Source organism: Lissotriton helveticus, chromosome 1_1 (assembly GCF_964261635.1).
Source record: "Lissotriton helveticus chromosome 1_1, aLisHel1.1, whole genome shotgun sequence".
NCBI lineage: Eukaryota > Metazoa > Chordata > Amphibia > Caudata > Salamandridae > Lissotriton > Lissotriton helveticus.
This window is the reverse complement of record NC_136057.1, coordinates 1860563269-1860585151: the sequence shown is the minus strand read 5'-3', so window position 1 is coordinate 1860585151 and position 21883 is coordinate 1860563269. Positions and strand designations below refer to the sequence as shown.

General features: G+C 45.3%; 1 protein-coding gene across 4 annotated transcripts in view; it reads right to left on the bottom strand.

Moving 5' to 3' along the window:
* The window catches only part of LOC144754038 (flavin-containing monooxygenase 5-like), a 289281-nt gene that overhangs the window by 243569 nt on the left and 23829 nt on the right, over positions 1 to 21883 (bottom strand). For 2 of the 4 annotated variants that reach the window (XM_078641572.1, XM_078641559.1), the window contains exon 2: positions 294 to 432. In XM_078641572.1, coding sequence (XP_078497698.1) covers positions 294 to 425 — 132 coding nt within the window. In that variant the 5' untranslated portion in view covers positions 426 to 432. The other 2 variants (XM_078641565.1, XM_078641552.1) reach the window with 2 other exon arrangements.

Here is a 21883-nt window from a genome sequence, read left to right as displayed (position 1 = left end):
ACAAAAAAACATGTTGGAAAGAAAGATGCATGGAAGGACGGAAAGAAGAGGGAAATGGTGAAGCAGAGAAAAAGGTCAATACAGGTAAATGTGTAGTTTTTGGCAACATTCCTTTAAAAACATGCTATAATAATCATCCTTTTGCATCATTTCCCCCAGGGGTACAATTCCTGTTACACTTCATAGGAAAGGGTTGGAGATACAGCCAGCGGCCAGCATGAACATCTGTCGAGGATATAGCTTTCCTGCACGTTTGTGGGACACGTCTACCACATGAACACAAGCACACCTACCTTGAACCTCCAGAGCCCTCCGATGTCCTCGCTCCTCTCGAAGCAGGTGGGCTCCAGCCCCTCGTCCAGGCAGCACTTGATGGCGCTCAGGCCGCTGGTGCCGGCTCCGATCACTGCTACTCGCCTCGCCATGGTCACCCTGTGTTGGTGAGATGCAGTCATTAGGACCTGTTCACACAACTGACCTCTGAAGAGCCCAGCGAGGAACTAGAGGACAGGGCAATTGAATTAGCAAGCGCAATATGAAAATAACTATTACCCAACAACTCCTAAACTTATTAAATTTTTACCAGATACTGGAAAAAAACGAGGCATCCTGTCAATTGCACATTTAAGGTTGTTCAAGCAAAACACTTCCGGTGTAAACATTAGCTAATACTGGATGGACTTTCACCAGGCTGTGAACTTGAAGGAATTTGGCAGAGCGTCAAGTGGTACCTGAATCCTTGTCTATTCCTGCAAGGTATAGAGCAGGTGGAGGCGAGGTCGCTGGAAGGGGTTTCTGTCAGAGGTAGGCTTGGAGCTAAAAGCAACCATGAAAGATGGAAGTCCTACTTTTTACAAAGACAGTGTAGTGAATGGTGAATGGATCCCGGGGGAGTTTTACTAAGATTTTGCGCAAAATGTGCATCACAAAACGTGACGCAAAAAGTGAAATATTTGTTCCTAATTTAATTTCCAGTGTTAAACTTGTTTAGCACTTGAAATAATGTAAAAGTAATGCGAAGCGGTGCATAGTGCTGCTACGCATTACTTTGCGGTAATTGCAAACACAACAGTGATGGACAGAATGTGGATCAATGTCACAGATTCACCCCAGTCCAAAGATCTGGGCGCAAATCCATCGTTTTTCCACTCCACACCACCCTGGGTTAGACAATGGCGATATGCAAATCAGCGCTGACCCTGTGCCCCATGGGAACAGTCCAGTCCGAACTACAAAAGCCATGTCCTTCCCAGAACGGAAACAAGCATCCGAGGACCGGCCCGGTTTCGAGGTAACACCTCTCATCAGCCCGGCTAGCTTGATTCCAGTGGTGTGGAGTGCCTGGGACTCACGTCTGAGCATCCCCAGTACACTTAGAGCGGTAATTGCAAACACAACAGTGATGGACAGAATGTGGATCAATGTCACACATTCACCCCAGTCAAAAGATCTGGGCCCAAATCCATCGTTTTTCCACTCCACACCACCCTGGGTTAGACAATGGCGATATGCAAATCAGCGCTGACCCCGTGCCCCATGGGAACAGTCCAGTCCGAACTACAAAAGCCATGTCCTTCCCAGAACGGAAACAAGCATCCGAGGACCGGCCCGGTTTCGAGGTAACACCTCTCATCAGCCCGGCTAGCTTGATTCCAGTGGTGTGGAGTGCCTGGGACTCACGTCTGAGCATCCCCAGTACACTTAGAGCGGTAATTGCAAACACAACAGTGATGGACAGAATGTGGATCAATGTCACACATTCACCCCAGTCCAAAGATCTGGGCCCAAATCCATCGTTTTTCCACTCCACACCACCCTGGGTTAGACAATGGCGATATGCAAATCAGCGCTGACCCTGTGCCCCATGGGAACAGTCCAGGCCGAACTACAAAAGCCATGTCCTTCCCAGAACGGAAACAAGCATCCGAGGACCGGCCCGGTTTCGAGGTAACACCTCTCATCAGCCCGGCTAGCTTGATTCCAGTGGTGTGGAGTGCCTGGGACTCACGTCTGAGCATCCCCAGTACACTTAGAGCGGTAATTGCAAACACAACAGTGATGGACAGAATGTGGATCAATGTCACACATTCACCCCAGTCCAAAGATCTGGGCCCAAATCCATCGTTTTTCCACTCCACACCACCCTGGGTTAGACAATGGCGATATGCAAATCAGCGCTGACCCTGTGCCCCATGGGAACAGTCCAGTCCGAACTACAAAAGCCATGTCCTTCCCAGAACGGAAACAAGCATCCGAGGACTGGCCCGGTTTCGAAGTAACACCTCTCATCAGCCCGGCTAGCTTGATTCCAGTGGTGTGGAGTGCCTGGGACTCACGTCTGAGCATCCCCAGTACACTTAGAGCGGTAATTGCAAATACAACAGTGATGGACAGAATGTGGATCAATGTCACACATTCACCCCAGTCCAAAGATCTGGGCCCAAATCCATCGTTTTTCCACTCCACACCACCCTGGGTTAGACAATGGCGATATGCAAATCAGCGCTGACCCTGTGCCCCATGGGAACAGTCCAGTCCGAACTACAAAAGCAATGTCCTTCCCAAGAACGGAAACAAGCATCCGAGGACCGGCCCGGTTTCGAGGTAACACCTCTCATCAGCCCGGCTAGCTTGATTCCAGTGGTGTGGAGTGCCTGGGACTCACGTCTGAGCATCCCCAGTACACATAGAGCGGTAATTGCAAACACAACAGTGATGGACAGAATGTGGATCAATGTCACACATTCACCCCAGTCCAAAGATCTGGGCCCAAATCCATCGTTTTTCCACTCCACACCACCCTGGGTTAGACAATGGCGATATGCAAATCAGCGCTGACCCTGTGCCCCATGGGAACAGTCCAGTCCGAACTACAAAAGCCATGTCCTTCCCAGAACGGAAACAAGCATCCGAGGACCGGCCCGGTTTCGAGGTAACACCTCTCATCAGCCCGGCTAGCTTGATTCCAGTGGTGTGGAGTGCCTGGGACTCACGTCTGAGCATCCCCAGTACACTTAGAGCGGTAATTGCAAACACAACAGTGATGGACAGAATGTGGATCAATGTCACACATTCACCCCAGTCCAAAGATCTGGGCCCAAATCCATCGTTTTTCCACTCCACACCACCCTGGGTTAGACAATGGCGATATGCAAATCAGCGCTGACCCTGTGCCCCATGGGAACAGTCCAGTCCGAACTACAAAAGCCATGTCCTTCCCAGAACGGAAACAAGCATCCGAGGACCGGCCCGGTTTCGAGGTAACACCTCTCATCAGCCCGGCTAGCTTGATTCCAGTGGTGTGGAGTGCCTGGGACTCACATCTGAGCATCCCCAGTACACTTAGAGCGGTAATTGCAAACACAACAGTGATGGACAGAATGTGGATCAATGTCACACATTCACCCCAGTCCAAAGATCTGGGCCCAAATCCATCGTTTTTCCACTCCACACCACCCTGGGTTAGACAATTGCGATATGCAAATCAGCGCTGACCCTGTGCCCCATGGGAACAGTCCAGTCCGAACTACAAAAGCCATGTCCTTCCCAGAACGGAAACAAGCATCCGAGGACCGGCCCGGTTTCGAGGTAACACCTCTCATCAGCCCGGCTAGCTTGATTCCAGTGGTGTGGAGTGCCTGGGACTCACGTCTGAGCATCCCCAGTACACTTAGAGCGGTAATTGCAAACACAACAGTGATGGACAGAATGTGGATCAATGTCACACATTCACCCCAGTCCAAAGATCTGGGCCCAAATCCATCGTTTTTCCACTCCACACCACCCTGGGTTAGACAATGGCGATATGCAAATCAGCGCTGACCCTGTGCCCCATGGGAACAGTCCAGTCCGAACTACAAAAGCCATGTCCTTCCCAGAACGGAAACAAGCATCCGAGGACCGGCCCGGTTTCGAGGTAACACCTCTCATCAGCCCGGCTAGCTTGATTCCAGTGGTGTGGAGTGCCTGGGACTCACGTCTGAGCATCCCCAGTACACTTAGAGCGGTAATTGCAAACACAACAGTGATGGACAGAATGTGGATCAATGTCACACATTCACCCCAGTCCAAAGATCTGGGCCCAAATCCATCGTTTTTCCACTCCACACCACCCTGGGTTAGACAATGGCGATATGCAAATCAGCGCTGACCCTGTGCCCCATGGGAACAGTCCAGTCCGAACTACAAAAGCCATGTCCTTCCCAGAACGGAAACAAGCATCCGAGGACCGGCCCGGTTTCGAGGTAACACCACTCCACACCACCCTGGGTTAGACAATGGCGATATGCAAATCAGCGCTGACCCTGTGCCCCATGGGAACAGTCCAGTCCGAACTACAAAAGCCATGTCCTTCCCAGAACGGAATCAAGCATCCGAGGACCGGCCCGGTTTCGAGGTAACACCTCTCATCAGCCCGGCTAGCTTGACTCCAGTGGTGTGGAGTGCCTGGGACTCACGTCTGAGCATCCCCAGTACACTTAGAGCGGTAATTGCAAACACAACAGTGATGGACAGAATGTGGATCAATGTCACACATTCACCCCAGTCCAAAGATCTGGGCCCAAATCCATCGTTTTTCCACTCCACACCACCCTGGGTTAGACAATGGCGATATGCAAATCAGCGCTGACCCTGTGCCCCATGGGAACAGTCCAGTCCGAACTACAAAAGCCATGTCCTTCCCAGAACTGTACTGGGGATGCTCAGACGTGAGTCCCAGGCACTCCAAACCACTGGAGTCAAGCTAGCCGGGCTGATGAGAGGTGTTACCTCGAAACCGGGCCGGTCCTCGGATGCTTGATTCCGTTCTGGGAAGGACATGGCTTTTGTAGTTTGGACTGGACTGTTCCCATGGGGCACAGGGTCAGCGCTGATTTGCATATCGCCATTGTCTAACCCAGGGTGGTGTGGAGTGGAAAAACGATGGATTTGGGCCCAGATCTTTGGACTGGGGTGAATGTGTGACATTGATCCACATTCTGTCCATCACTGTTGTGTTTGCAATTACCGCTCTAAGTGTACTGGGGATGCTCAGACGTGAGTCCCAGGCACTCCACACCACTGGAGTCAAGCTAGCTGGGCTGATGAGAGGTGTTACCTCGAAACCGGGCCGGTCCTCGGATGCTTGATTCCGTTCTGGGAAGGACATGGCTTTTGTAGTTCGGACTGGACTGTTTCCATGGGGCACAGGGTCAGCGCTGATTTGCATATCGCCATTGTCTAACCCAGGGTGGTGTGGAGTGGAAAAACGATGGATTTGGGCCCAGATCTTTGGACTGGGGTGAATGTGTGACATTGATCCACATTCTGTCCATCACTGTTGTGTTTGCAATTACCGCTCTAAGTGTACTGGGGATGCTCAGACGTGAGTCCCAGGCACTCCACACCACTGGAGTCAAGCTAGCCGGGCTGATGAGAGGTGTTACCTCGAAACCGGGCCGGTCCTCGGATGTTTGATTCCGTTCTGGGAAGGACATGGCTTTTGTAGTTCGGACTGGACTGTTCCCATGGGGCACAGGGTCAGCGCTGATTTGCATATCGCCATTGTCTAACCCAGGGTGGTGTGGAGTGGAAAAACGATGGATTTGGGCCCAGATCTTTGGACTGGGGTGAATGTGTGACATTGATCCACATTCTGTCCATCACTGTTGTGTTTGCAATTAACGCATTACTTTGCGCCATGGGGGTGTGTCAAGGGTGGTGCATGGGCGTTCCCATTGCAACCACCCAAGGTTTCTCACGCTAAACCCAATTTACTAAACACTCTAGAGTGGAAAAGCTTTCTCTTGTGTCTAAGCATAGTATTTTGTACAGGAAGGGTACCCTTCCTGTGCAAAACCTATGCTAGACTCACACACACCCTAGCTCTATGGCGCTAAGGTGGTGCGTGGCGCGCGCCATCTGTAATCAGCACTGGCGCAAGGGAAAGGGGAGGAGAGAGCCATATCTTTGAAAAAATGGCGCTCTCCTGCTTCTTCTCTGTTGCGAAGCACAGCCACATGGGAGGCTGCGCTGCTTGGTATGGAGATTTGGTAAATCTCCATCCAGTGTCTCCAGGAGGGTTTTAGAGGGGGTAGCAAATTATATGTGCCAAAAGGAACTTCGGGGGAGATTTGCAAACATTTTGTGGTGGGTTACAAAAGTGACGCTAACCAGCATGATTTTGTTTTTGCTATTTACTTTCCAGCGCAAAATTTGTTTTGCGCTGGAAAGGACCCTACAAATAGCGCTAATCACTGCTTTGTGTTACTTAGTGCCAAGGAGGCATTACATGGGTGGAACATGGGCGTTCCCATGAAACCACCCATGCCTTTTGACGCAAAACCAAGTTTTGTAGACATGGTTTTGCGCCAAAAGTTAACGCCCTTCAAAGGAGGCGTTCAACAATAGAAATGCTTTCATTTATTTGTGCTTTTCCGACTTTGCATGTGTGCTGTACTGCGCATTTGAAATATATTGGTCAAAGCCGATGATTACAACAAACATATTTTACTGGATTTGAAAATATTTGTCTATTGTTGACCTGACATCGTTGGCGTGATGTTCCCCCAACTTTTTGCAATCCAAACTCCTATCTTGCTGACTTTGTTTTTGCTGGCATTAGGACTCTGTACACTTTACCCCATCCCACCAGTGCTAAAGTGCTTGTGCTCTCTCATTTAAACATGGTGAAATAAGCGTACCCCCAACTAGCATATTTGAATTACTAGTACTGTGGAACTGCATGTGCTCAGGGCCTGTAAATGAAATGCTACTAGTGGGCCTGTGGCACTGAATGTGCCACCCACTTAAGTAGCCCTTTAAACATGTCTCTGGCCTGTGTGTGCAGTTTTTAAACAGCCATACGACCTTTCAAAATAAACCTTTTTCCTAAACCTTCCTTTTTAAAACATATAAGTCACTCCTAGGACAGGCCCTTAATAGCCTCGCGGGCGGGTGCTGTGTAGATAAAAAGTTGAACATGTACTTTTAATTTTTACATTTCCTGGTAGCGGAAAACTCCAAAATTATTTTTTCACTATTGCAAGGCCTTACCTCTCCAATAGGATAAGATTACATTTAATAGGTGATACCTTTCAATTGGGAGCAAGTAGGCAGGTGGAGTTTGATGCCTAAATAATTGTAATTAAAAGCCCTCTTTAATGGTAAAGCCTGATTTTTATCACAATTCTGAAAATGCCACTTTTAGAAAGTGGCCATTTTCTTGTTCTAATCATTTGGGGCCTGCAGCCTGACACTGAGTCATGTGACTAGGTGTAGTTGGCAGTTAGTCATTGTGTATTTCTCCGAGACAGTGAGACAAAGGGACAATAGGTGTTGGCAGGATGGGGCACTTTGAGTTGATGAGGGGGAAAAGCTGCCACCGATCACACTTGCACATCACAAAAGTAAGGGTGGGCGGAGTTCGCGTAGCAGCACTACGCGGAACTCCGCAAAGTGGTGGAATATAATCAGCCGCTCTACGCGTAGTTCCGCATGTGGGCGGAGCATTCATTTAATTAATCTAAGGACCAAGATAACACAGACTTGTGCAGTAAGCGTAATAGGAGCTTTATGGTTAAAAGGTTACTTAAAAACTTTGCCAGTAGATGGTGATAGAGACTGTTCAAAGAAATTAAACTAAGTCCATTTAACACATGAGCCTGTAAAGTTTGTTAGGGCATTGATTTTGATGTTATGACATCATCCATGTTAGTAATAGTATTGGGGCACGAAGGGCACAAGCGATAACAATCAATTTGTGCCAACTACAGCCAAGTCACCTCCGTTTGCCCCGGAATCCTTTCACCATTACAATGCCATGTCACTTAAGAAATGTCTGCTCACCCTAGCCTAGAAAATTGGGGAAAGACTAAGAAAACACAACAGAAATCATTATGGGACCCCCCGGTTAACTGCAGGTCACACTGCCTGATTGTCAATGTCTATGCGGCCTTCCTCCGCACATCTCATAGCCCCGACACCCAGCCCACCATCCCACACATCCGGGGCTTGAGTCGGGGCACCAGGCGGGTGGACGGCATCCCCCCACTTAGTTTCCAGGAGGGACGCTGTCCACCCTGCTTATCAAAACGCCGTCCACCCTGCACTGGCCTGCTCCTTCAAAATGCGATAAAGCGCACACAGCTTGCTGATCACCACGCCCCTGTACCTAGGGTTAGGTTAACTACGCCTGTCGCAGCTCTTGCAACCCGCCCCACCCCTTCTTAACCTTGCCGGGGAGTCGGACCTACCAGTAGAACAGAGACATTTGCGACCAATCAGTGGTCATAGCAGAAGTCACTGGATGGGTGTTTCTGCACCTCAGCAGTCCCGCCCTCGTGCTCCATGCCCTATATTTTTCGGGCTTTTCATGCTCTGGCTCCTTTCCTTTTTGGATGTGACCGGATCTGGATATCGACGTGGCTCGCCCTCCCTTCCTGGCCTTGCCTGCTGCGGTACCTGCTGGAGACTGCCATTCCTGCATCTACGACCTACACCGTCACCTAGGAAACCATTTACGGCTTGGCGACGTTGGTGACAGTTTCACTTTTAAGGTAAGTGTAAGTTTAATGGCTGCACAAACAATGTTAGACACAGAAACCAAGTACAAGACCTTTACAAATGAGTACAGGAAATTGTATTTTGACTACGATGCCGATGTATGAACTGTACTAGTAGAGTGTAATACATGGGTTTCATGTGTGGGTTTGGAGGGATCACTGACTAAATATCGAGGGACAAAATATAAACTACCAAAAATATCGATGCCAAAATATCGACAGACAAAATATCGAATTCCTATCTACAAACAGGTAAGTACTAAAATATTGAATCCAAAATATCGTTTAAAAATATATACTTTGTAAAAATATCGAATTTCTTAAAAATAATGTAAAATTAAAAAACATGTTAAAAACAAATAGCTAAAATATACTTAAAAATACTTAAATTACCTTACAATTATAAAATAATTAATTTAACTTATAAAAAAAACCATACAATCATATATGTTAAAACATATATATATATTAACATAATATTGATAAAAATACACAATATTATTACCGTAGGATAGCAGGAGTGTAAAAATTACTATTCCCACTCCTGGAAGTGCAACAGTAGGGAAAGCGTTGGATAGCGTAGGGGTAAAAATTACTATTCCCACTCCAAAGAGTGCAACAGTAGGGAAAGCGTTGGATAGCGTAGGGGTAAAAATTACTATTCCCACTCCAGAGAGTGCAACAGTATGGAAAGCGTTGGATAGCGTAGGGGGTAAAAATTACTATTCCCACTCCAGAGAGTGCAACAGTAGGGAAAGCATTGGATAGCGTAGGGGTAAAAATTACTATTCCCACTCCAGTGAGTGCAACAGTAGGGAAAGCGTTGGATAGCGTAGGGGTAAAAATTACTATTCCCACACCAGAGAGTGCAACAGTAGGGAAGGCGTTGGATAGCGTAGGGGTAAAAATTACTATTCCCACTCCAGAGAGTGCAACAGTAGGGAAAGCGTTGGATAGCGTAGGGGTAAAAATTACTATTCCCACTCCTGAGAGTGCAACAGTAGGGAAAGCATTGGATAGCGTAGGGGTAACAATTACTATTCCCACTCCAGAGAGTGCAACAGTAGGGAAAACGTTGGATAGCGTAGGGGTAAAAATTACTATTCCCACTCCTGAGAGTGCAACAGAAGGGAAAGCGTTGGATAGCGTAGGGGTAAAAATTACTATTCCCACTCCAGAGAGTGCAACAGTAGGGAAGGCGTTGGGTAGCGTAGGGGTAAAAATTACTATTCCCACTCTAGAGAGTGCAACAGTATGGAAAGCGTTGGATAGCATAGGGGTAAATGTTACTATTCCCACTCTAGTGAAAATAAATTTATATAATTCACATAATTATCAATTAATCAATTAATAAAATTGAATTACCAATTAACAATTAATTAATTACCAATTAAAAATAAATTAACAATGTATTCAAAATAAATACCAATAAATGAATTAACATATTTAATTAATTATAATTAAATTACTTCCCACCCTATTCCCCTATAAACCCACAACCCGCTACATAAAATAAATTAATATTATTCACATAATTATCAATTAATAAAAATGAATTATCAATTAAGAATTAATTAATTACCAATTAAAAATTAATTAACAATTTATTCAAAATAAATACAGATAAATTAATTAACATATTTAATTAATTATAATTAAATTACTTCCCACCCTATTCCCCTATAAACCCACAACCCGCTACAGAATTAAATTACGCAGAAATTAAATAACATAAAATTATTTATTTAAAATAAATTACAAAATAATAAACACTTTTCACACACATAATACCATACAAAATACTTTTAAAAAAAAGATATTATTAAAAATTCGATATTTTTAATAACCTATATTATGTACTTCGATATTTTGACTTTCTATATTTTTAAAATCGATATTACATTACTTACCGTTAAAACGATATTTTTGATGTCTATATTCTGTCCATTCGATATTTTGTCCATTCTATATTTTGGACTCGATATTTGTGTTAATAGATATTTTGGACTCGATATTTTGACCATATACCGGGTTGAAGCACGACCACTGGAGTAGAATAGTATTTTGGGAGAATATAGCGTGGTATACTCTATTCACTGTTTCTCATCGGATGCACACTGGCATAGCATAGTTGTATCACATTTTGTCTCGGAGGCAATATTAGCTGTAATATTCGGTAAGCTTTTGATTGGACACTGTTGTAGTACACCAGGTACTCGCTGAATGGTCACCATGGAAAAGCCTAGTGGACGTGTGAGTCATCGACGCTGTGGGCCTCACCCGTTTGTGTCTATGGTGAGGTGACAAGTGATATTCGAGGTAGAAAGAAATATTGTTTGCCTTTCTGTCTAGTAGATCTGCATCTGTATTGAATTACACCCATCCCTGCGCCCTTTGCTTTTATGCCCGTTTTCCATATGGCTTTATATGACAAGAATCCCAGTAAAAAGGCTATACCTTTAACAGACCACGGGCTCCTCCTGAAGGTTACCAGGCAGCATTCATTACACAGGCACCTACTCTTCCCATCCGTCCGAAAACCTTGTCTTTTTTTTTTCCTTCTTCGCTACATCTCATGAGATTTATCGTAATTATTTTAAGTAAATATTCATAGGCTGGGATTGAGAGGAAGAGGGAGACTACCCAAGGGGTGAATGTTATTGTAATTAGCCGATGTTGACGCTACTGTATAACGCCTGAGTTTTCTTCAAACACCACAATTGGATGTCTTTTTCGATTTAGTGTGACCTAGCTTCAACTTTGTTACCATGATCTTATGATTTGAAGCAGTTCCTTAACGTCTTAAATCGTTTTCTAGGTTTTGTTCTGACATCAGTCTAAACCTTATGAAGATACATTTTTGACACATCTCTATATCAAAGTTTATGGAGGTTTCCGCATTAGAGACAAAGGGAATAGAATTTTGATAATTAATATGTATTTGGAAGGACCGTTTTGTCCTTTCTGTCTGAAATAGATCTTAGAAGCAACAACTCCATCTAGGGTAGAAAAGATGTACATTTAGAGTGACGTAGGTTTAAAGGCATAGATGTACTTCTGGAGAGTGGAAGTTAGGTAAAAGAGTTGACTTTCACACTAGTTGTCTGTGGATGAAGAGACTCTAAAATGTAATTTTCGTCTTTACTCTTATCTCATTCTTTCCTGCTGTGATGCCATCGAACCTCCAGAAATGACCAGAGCCTGGGTACCTATAAGAGAACAGCTTTTTATATCGAGATCATCCTAAACCTGCCTACCATGCTCAACAAGCATTTGGCATAGCCAATAGGTCTCGCCTTGGGGACCTTTTAAGTGTTCAGACATGAAACGGTTGATGTTGTTGCACCAAGGATATTGTGCTGCATAACTAAATACTTAGAAGGTCCCAAAAGTGAGACCTATTGGCTATGCCAATGCTTGTTGTTTATTTCCCTTGATTGTTGCTTTTTTGGCAGTGACTCTCAGGTAGCTGTGGCTAACAGCTCATTAGTGCCTACTCTCCACCTCTTTTTCGGACTCTGTATAATCCTATGGAATAGGTCTATTGTATCACTTTGAGACAGGTTCTTTATTGCTGAATAGGGTGCAATGACGGATATCTATTACTTTGCACTTTGTAGCTTTGTTTTCACTGAGTGGAAAGTGTCACTCTAAGTGTCACAAATACACACTGAAATCATGGAAATGTCACACATATGTAGGGCTCCCCGTTTTATGGTATTTATTTTTTTAACATTTCCGTCTGTACTTACCCATATTTATCTTTTGGCCATATTATCTGTATTTATTCATAATTATTTTGTGCTTTGAACATAAATGAGGTTGCCAAACTGTACATTTCCATATTTATTTCACTGATTGACGCACACTAATACTTTGCTGTCTGTCGAGTATTAGCTATTTAAGCTGGCAATTATTACATAACAATCAATCCACTGCAATACCAGCATTATACCATAAATGTATGTTGACATATGCCATTGTTTAAATAAATGTCATCCTGTTTTTTAATTTCCATGCTGTCCATCTGCTGGCCTATAATTCATGAAAGACAGCATGGAGAGTCACTTAAAAGTAGGGCAATTTTTTGTATTTATCCACTTTTAAAAATAAATGCAGGCAGAAAAAAACATTGCTTTCTGTCTGTATTTATCAGTGAAAAGTCCTTAAACTGAACGCAGGGAGCCTTACACATAAGCATCCTGAAAACTTGGCAGCTATTTATATTAATTCGAGTTATGCACTATTATCCCATCCCTTTACGACATGGAAGGCCAGGCTAACTGAAGTACACCATACCTACCTTGCATGAGAATCATTTCAACCCATTTTGTGCAGCTGCACTTTACAAGCCTGTAACATAACTTGAGGGACTGCATCTTTTGCTTTGCTCTTGACCGATTCTCCTCCACACATCATGCATGACCTTTCGAATTGACTTTTCTCTTAGTTCCCTAGTGGAATTGTTGTTAGGGCAAGGAAGCATGGAGGTTTCTAAGTTTAGGGTTAAAAATGATCTCTTTTGAAAGGTCGCAATGAAGTCAATAAAGGCAACCTGCTGTGCCGCCAACATCCAAAAGCCCTTAAACCTCTTCAAATATTAAAATTTGGGTGCTCAAGATTGATTGAAATCTATGGAATACCTCAGAACCGTTTCTAATGAATGAATGACCATGGCAGCAGAATGCCACCATTCCTTCAACTATGAAAATGCTTAGAGTTGCCTAATGTGGAATATTTTATTTGCACTACAGCTTACAGTATCTTGGGAGCCATCCTATTCAACAGATCTCCCTGCATTGCATTTGTCCTGCTCACCCCTGCAATGGTCCAACCTGCAACACAGCAGGGCAGCGTTGGATCCCATGCTCACCCAGGACACAACACAGATCACCAGGAAGTCGCACAGCCAGCTGCTGCCAGGCCGGACACTTTACCTTCTACCCCTAGCATGGAACCTGCAACAGTGGTAGCCAAGAGAGGTAAAAAGCGCTGGTACTCCTTGCCAGAATCCGCTTGGTTAATTTATGGCCACAAATCATTTTAATTTAATGTTCATGCAGATTCCAGAACTTTCCACCACAGAAATGTTTTTTAGACAATTTTTATGGGAAACAAAATGAGCAATAGCACACCGGTAAAACTGAAGATCATCATTTGCTAATTGAGGGAATTTTTCTTTTTTAAAAAGGCATTGTGTGACTTTCTGTTTTTTTAAAACATTGTAATACCACCATAAACCAGGATGGGTGGCTCATTGGACCACAAAGATTTTTCTAAGTGCCAAAAGTAATCTGAAAAATATTTTTGCCAAGCAATTTTGCAATTTTATTTCCTCACCAACCATCAGTGAATATGAGAGTGACCAATGCAAAAAATATAGCTGACCCAATGCTTTCTGCTTTCTACAGAAATAAGCAAATGCAAATCCAGCATCATGGATTTCTTTGCAAATGCGAACAGGAGATCTCGGTTTGATTCGGAAAGTAGCCTAGTACAGCCCAGTGCATGCTTGAAAGATGTACCTGCACAACATACAGAGAGTATGATGCCAAGCCAAGGATCGATTCAACCTTCCACTGGAAGACTCTTCAACAAAGATCCTGGATGTGGGCACCAGTTTTAAAAGGGATACCAGCTTGCTAGAGTGTTGGGACCACAATCAGTGGGCTCAATTTAAAAAAAAGTATCCATGGCTAACCAGTGAAAATGACCACCTTGGCTGCAACATATGCAGTGAGGTTAAGCTACTTGGAACATCACAGGGTGTGGCTATGGCTACAGAATGGGTCCCTGGGAGCATTGCTGAATCTGGCCCAACAAAAGCGAGCCAGTTAGGCTCACTGCGGAAAAAACATACATAAGCATAAAATTTCAGAAGCACATTGTAACGCATGTGATATCCGAGCTGCATTCAAGAAGGAGGTACTGCGGTCAACGATCCTGGAGCAGCAGAGGCATTGTCATGCTTCAACGGTAAAGGTGTTTCACACGCTTTACTTTTGTGCAAAAAATAATCGCCCCTTTTCAGATTTTCCAGGTCTAGTAGCCTTGCAGGTAGCTAATGAGTCAGATATGGGCTCGATTCTACACAGCGTTTTACTGCAGCACAGATAACTGATTGCATTGCTAAGGAAATGCGGAGTAAGCTTTGCATCGGCATCGTTGAACAGGCTCCAAAAATATCTGTTTATATTGATGAGTCAAGAATCTATTCTTCCATGACTGTTTTAATTATTTATGTGCATGCTGCATTCAATGGAAAAGAGCCCCTCACCTTTTTCCTTGACTTGCTTGAGTTGCCTAGGGGCGATGCAGAGTGCATTGAGTCCTCACTGTTGAAATGTCTTGAAAAACATGTTTTTTGCAACAAGTTCCTTGCAGACAATTGGATAGGGGTTTGCAGTGATGGGGCCAGTGTAATGCTTGGGAGAAACTCTGGTGTTTTGGAGAGGCTATGGTGTAAATACCCTCGCCTTGTAAAATGGCACTGTCTATGCCACCGGCTTGAGCTCAGTGTAGCGGACACGGTTGATACAGTGCCTGGCCTTAAGCACCTTGCATCATTTTTCGAAAAACTGTATGCCGTGTAACACCAGTCTCCCAAAAATCAGCGAGAAAGAAATTGCAATACTGAAAATTGGGCGAGTATTTTCAATCCGGTGGATTGCTTCTAGCAAAAGGGCAATACGAGAAGTGTGGGAATCACACCCAGCCCTTCACCAGCATTTTGTTCAGTCCAGCTTGAGTACTTCTCATGATGCCAAACACCGGGCTACTTTCAGCGGGCTGAATAAAATCCTGACATCTTCCGATTTTTTGCTGAATCTCGCCGGTGTTGCGGATGCGGCTCATGAAATTGGAACACTGTCAGAAGCACTTCAAAGGGATGAAGTAACTCTGCCACGAGCTTACCAGCTCATCAATCGTACAGTAAGGGCAATTGAAAAGCTTACAGAGTTTCCAGGGACACACAGGAAGGAGGCTGAACAAGCTATTGAGAGTGGCTTATTTAGAGGAGTACCAATAAGCTGGGAGGACTCACGTGGGCAGGTAAAAACAAACCTTCCCCAGTTTGATCAAAATCTGGCAGATAACTTGCGCTCCTGGTTGTATGCACAGTCTACTAGCAATAGGTCAGCCACATCATCTCAGACAGATGTATTTTTAGCTCTTACATCAGAGATAGATGTTATCAACCCACAGAAGTGGCCAAATGACATTGAGAGCCCATGGTATGAAGGTGAGGAGAAACTACAAAACCTGTGTAGGAGATTCGCTCTTAATTATAAAGGCATATCTGAAGGCTTCAGAGACTATGTTGATAATGGTGGTAATGAGATTCCAGAGCAACTGCAACCTGTTTGAGGGCTGTAAATACACTTCATGCGACTTCAAGTGACTGCGAAAGGGGTTTCAGCACGATGAATTTGATAATATCACCCATATGAAACTGTCTTGGTATCGGACGTCTTTCCTCATTAATGTTCATAAACCTCATGGGCCCTCCTCTGCCGCTTTGGAATCCAATGCTGTATGTCAACAGGTGGTTCAGTGCTCATCGCCATGCAGATGATACTCAGTCTAGAAAGGTAGATCCTACAGCCCAGCACAATAAAAGATATGCAGACGCATGGGCGTTTTTTAAGTGATGGTTTTCAATGCTATAAGCGGTCTCACAAATTTTCAATGGTCAGATTTCCTGTGGCAGTGTAACATGTCCCATAATGTCTGCAATAACAGATGTACAGAGTATCAAGTTGAAAGTGTACAGAGTGCACCTTGCATTTTTTTCTCATGTTTACAGTGTATTAAACTTGTCAGTATATTTAAATGTGGTGTTCTAGGTAGCGTAATAAATTTTATAGTTTTGATAATCACTATTGTAGTTTCTAGCATGTGGTTTTCTTTGGGTTTTTTTCAATGCACAAACTCTGCTTTTGTTCATGGTGCCATGTTTTAGTATGCCTCACTTACAGCACTTAATGGCTTGACTAATGTAGTTGTATGCCAAACTTCATCCATATTTGAGCTGTTAATTCCCCCACACAGGGACCTTTAGTCACAGGCACTGAGCAGCTTCAATTGTTCAATCTTGCAATATGCGCAAATGATAGATCTGCCTCATATGTGATGTCACTTCCTGCCGTGATGTCACTTCCTGCTGTGATGTCACTTCCTGTTGTGATGTCACGTCCTGATGTGATGTCACTTCCTTCCGGGATGTCACTTCCTGTGACACCACCTAAATTGGAGAGTCCCCCCACTTCTTTTTTTTAGGAATTGTGCCCTGCACACATCCACTTACCTCTGTTGTCCTCGCGGGGCTGCTGCGTGGATGGGTCTTCCTGCCCCAGGCTACGCACTCCTTCTCCAGACCTCAATAACCGAGTTGCCACACAGGCTGTGCACTGCTGGTCCATCACTCCCCGGATTTGGACGGGTCTCCTCTTCTCGCTGTCTCGCAGGATCACTGAGAGCATGCTGCTGATCGAATTGCAGCTGGCTCATTTCATGGTAGAAAGTAGGGGTGTTCTGTTCTCCCCAGGAACAGCATCCGGATTACAGTTATGCCGCTCTGTGAAGGTAGAGCGCACGCTCCCAGTCGGAGCGGGCAGAAGAAGAACCACTGCGGCGCGAAGGGAGAGAGAGGCTGCTTTGGGCCATACCAGTCATGCGCAGAGCCAGGTTATGCTTCCCCTCACTGACATCAGATCTTGCAGGCGTGGATGGAGATTGGTAAAGGAGCTCGGAGCCCCTTACTCCTCTTTTGTTTCTTTGGTAGGCAGTAGGCACCCCCTATTCACGCATAGTCTATTGCCACAGAAACAGGCTGTGAAATTGGAGTTTCATCGGCAGTTGGCACTGAGTTTTTTGAAGAACTCCGCAGATAAAGCAGAGTGCGGAGTTGTCAAAACTCTGCAGACTCCATGGGCAGAGTGGAATTTGCCACCCACGGTTACACAAAAGCTCTGCCGGGCGCTCTCACAAAGTGTTTTGACACTGGTCTTTTGTGATTCCAGGCAAGCTGGTGCCAGGACAGGAAGGAAGGGAATGCCGAACACCTCAGGGGGGTGGAAATCACTAAAAGCTTCTCCTACTTCAAAGTGGGCACCAGGTATAAATATTGGACCCTTAGACCTAACTCTTCAGTGCACATTTGGATCTGTGGGGAACTTCAGAAGAAGGACTTCTATCCTGCTCTGCAAAAAGGACAGCCACTCTGCTGCCCTGCTGACTGCTGCGTGAGTGAAGGACTGGACCTGCTTCTTGAACTCAGGACCACCAGAGTAACTGCAAGGGCTAGTTGGCTGGCCAGACTAGAGCTTTAGGGACAGAAGGCTCCAACCACCTTGAATCCAGCACCTGAACTGTGCCTGCTGTGAGTCATACCCTCCCAAGTGGTGCCACCCCAGATTTTGACCTTTGGAAGTGTTTCTGAAGGTGCTCTGGCTGCCCTTCTGTAGTCCCAGCAGAACTGATGCATTGGAACCATAGAGCAACACATCGTCGACCAGGCACTCCTAATTTGAACTACTGTGCAATGCATTGCCATACCAGACTCCAAATTGGGACTGCTCCGGGGTGGTTCCTTCATGAGAACATTTGGCGTCACCCCTCCTGAACTTTTTGCACCCTATGGGCCTAATTAAATGTGCAAATGTGCTGTGCATTTAAAAAAAAGTGCACTACAACTTAATCTCGGACAACGGCAGTCAGCTTTCTCAGCGGCGGGCTGGTACCTTTTCAATCCATGCTGCAGCCGCCAGCAGCTTAGGGGGTGGGGTAAACAACCAACTGCGCAATTGCGCATGATAGGTTGGGCCCCATGCCTTTCTCCAGCCAGCCCAACATGTGCAGTCTTGTGCAGTCTTGTCTGTAGAATGTGGTATCCCCGGGGATTGAAGCAGCAGACCCCTGGCCTCCTAATGAGCATCGAGTTGTCCTGCCCAGGCCAATCCTGGCTCTGTCCTAGCAGCGCCAGTATTGGCTGCTTTAGAGTATAGTGAGTTGCCAGGTAGACAGCGCAGGGGTTGTTGGACCTAGCATGTCCACAGCATGGGAGCATAATCACCAATCACTGTATGGCTTTATTGTGTAGTCATACAGTGAATGGCCATTCTGCCCTAGCTGCGTCAGCCTCTCTCTCTCCCTTCCCTCTTTAGCACACAAGGGGCCGTGGAGAGAGAATCGAGAGGAAAAGAGCCCTACTGATCCTCAGAGTCTGATTATGAGGCCCGCCTCGTGCGCAATTTGGAATTGGCAAATGTGTGAATGCCCTGCCCTCTCTCTCTGACGACGAGACTCCGGGCCTCCCTTCTCCCTGAATGTGTGATGATCGATCATAGTGGCACAGAGAGGAGTGAGGTGTGAGTACCAAACAGCTAGCACTACCAAATAAAATAGGTGTTGGCAGTTACCGCCTTCCAGGCCTGTACTTTTCCATTCCAGAACCATAATCATGTCCTAGTTTAACTAGGCCATGATCATGGTTATGGAACGGCTAGTTGTACAGTACATTTCCTTTCCATAATCATCTCAGACGTGTGTCTAGACTCTTTACACTGCCACTGCCGGGGAAAAGAGTAAGGGGGATATGTACAAGGAAGTGGCGGAGTGCTGCGTTAGCCTCCTTGGCTTAATACTGCGCTCCGCCACTACTGAAACGCAAGGCTGCACCATATTTACAAGAATGTGGTGCAGCCTTGCATTTCCCCCTGCAATGGTGCTAAGTTTAGCAACTTAGCACCAACGCATATGGTACAAGGGTTTCTGCGTGCATGGAAGGATTGTTTATGTGTAGGAAGGTGTCCCTTTCTGCACATAAACAATCCTAAAATGCCATTCTGTCACTTTCATGTGTGCTGCTTCATGAAGCACACATGAAAGCGACAAAATGGCATTTTTTAAAAAGGATTTATTATGTACAGGAAGGGAAATCTTCCTGTACATAAACAAACTATGACATTTTGCTTTTTCCATGTGTGCTGCACAAGGCCGCACACATGCAAAAATCAAAAACTTGGAGAAATAATGCATTTCTCCTTCTTTCGCCAACTTAAGACCAGATTTACCTGGTCTTAATTTTGGTGCTGCCTCCTATGTATGCCACTTGTGCATAGGGGGCAGCGTCAAAATGCCACTGCCCATCCTCTTCACGCTAACCATAGCATGAAAGGGGGCCTTATGTACAAGGCAGCGTTACGCCACTTTAAGTGGCTTAACGTTGCCTTGTACATAAGGCGCAGGCCCTATCGCCACCACAACATCGGTAATAGTGAAGTTGTGGTGGCGATAGGGGCTGGCACATATGCCCCTAAGTGTCTTACTCTTTTCCCCTGCAGCAGTAGTGTGTAGACAGTGACTTCAGTGTACAGTCACAACTTCCCTCCACACGCCCCCCCAAAAAAACACGATTTCCAAAGAGCGTGCACAGCTGAGCATGTCTGATGCAGTAGCACTGGCAGCGGCCGGCCTATTACATACACATCCTGGTGTCCCTCGGTCATCTTGGGCCAGTCTCCCACTCCTAAGTCTGCCGGTGATTGTCTGGGGTGCAAAAAGGCTTTGGGAACATACGTTTGAACCCCAGACAGTCACCGGCAGAACTTAGGACCGAGAGACTGTCCCGAGATTGAGGGACACTGGGTTGGGAATGTAATAGGCTGGTGGCTGGCAGTGCTGCGCCCAGGGCTTTTTGTTAACTCTTGGTAGTGGGTATGTGAAACTCTGGGTTAATAGAATACCCTCCAAGGTTCTGCCTGGTGCCACGGCGCCACCACTTCATGAGAGCTGTGCTTGATTTTATCGCACTCAAATATGAGTCACGCTTGGCATTGACGACACATGATCTGGAGGTGAAGGTGATGTGAAGGCCACAGGTGGGGACAGTGCCTGGGTAAGCCAAGGTTGGATTGGGATTGAAAATCGGCCCGGGTCCGCTAAAAAAAGTTTCCCACTTTTGCATATTACCTATCTGCAAAACACTGCTTCGGAAAAGTTTTATAAAAAGAAGGGGGGGGGTGGGGGGGTCTCTGACAGAGGCATGCTTTCTTATCTTTAGATACAAAAAATGCACAGATTACTTTTACTGGTGAAACACTCCTGAAAACAAGTGATGCCACTTCCGCTCTGGTCCCTGCCCCAGCTCAATATGCATACATTAATGGGCCGGCCCAGCGAGAGAAAGGGAGTGATACCTCTCCTCGTTGATAAAAATGAAGTAATGGATGCCCTGCCTCCAGAAAGGCCACTCAGGCACCCACTGGACCACCGGCAGCATCCGAACAACACAGACACTGCCCAAATCGCCCCCAGGCTGCCCAAAAAAGTAGCTCACAGCTGGAACTCGGATACCTGCCCCTTGGCCATTGCCTGCTTCACCAATCCGACCCTGGTGAGAGGCACATAGAGGAGGGGTGGGGGCTGAGCCATTTCTGTGAAATACAGAATAGCCCCGGAGGGCATGGTGCATTAAAGTCATATAAAATATTGTGCGTTTTTGTTGATAGTATTTGTTATTAGCAAGTGTTAAATTTGCAGTGCCACTGCACAGTGATCTCGCTCTTAAACGCTCCCTTCCTATGTTTTCTCTTGCTCCTCTCATTTGTTTTCATTTGCTGACAAATGCTCTTTCTATTTAACTATATATGCATTGTTTGGTATGTCGTACTGTAGCACATTTAATTGCTTTAAAACATTTTAATGATCTGTTCGATCCCTCCTACATTTAGCATTAGGTCTCTGGACATTTTGTACTTCATTATGAAGGTAATTAGAAGCATGAGATTTATACATGTAGTGAAAGCGCATACATTTGCTTTACCCCAAGAGGGAACTCATCATAACTCCTAAAATGTATTCATGAGCACGCCGTTGTCATCAGGAAGCTATCGGCAATGTGGGATTCTTACGTTGTGGCACTGGCATTAGGATCTATATTCCCAAATTATTGGACTTGCAAGAATAACGAGGTTTGCCTTCAATGTTTCCTTATAGATGTTCTGCTACCTCCAAGTACACATAAACTAACTCAGTGTTTATTCCATGAACCCTCTCTCTCCACAACAGTGCTTTGTTTCTGACACTGTGTCTCAATGAAAGCATACCTTTTTAATTTAATGTTTGTTCCTTGCTGTCTCACTGTGTCCAGTCCAATAAATCACAATAGCTTGTATTTCCCCAGTACATTTAATTTCTAAAGGTATATCGATAAATAAATAAAAATCTGTGAGGTACTCAGCATTGTTATCTCGAAGTCTGTTATGAAGTTCTGTGGTTATACTGAATAGGCAGCTATCTATGTTATTATATGACATCTCTTTATTGATGTCATACCT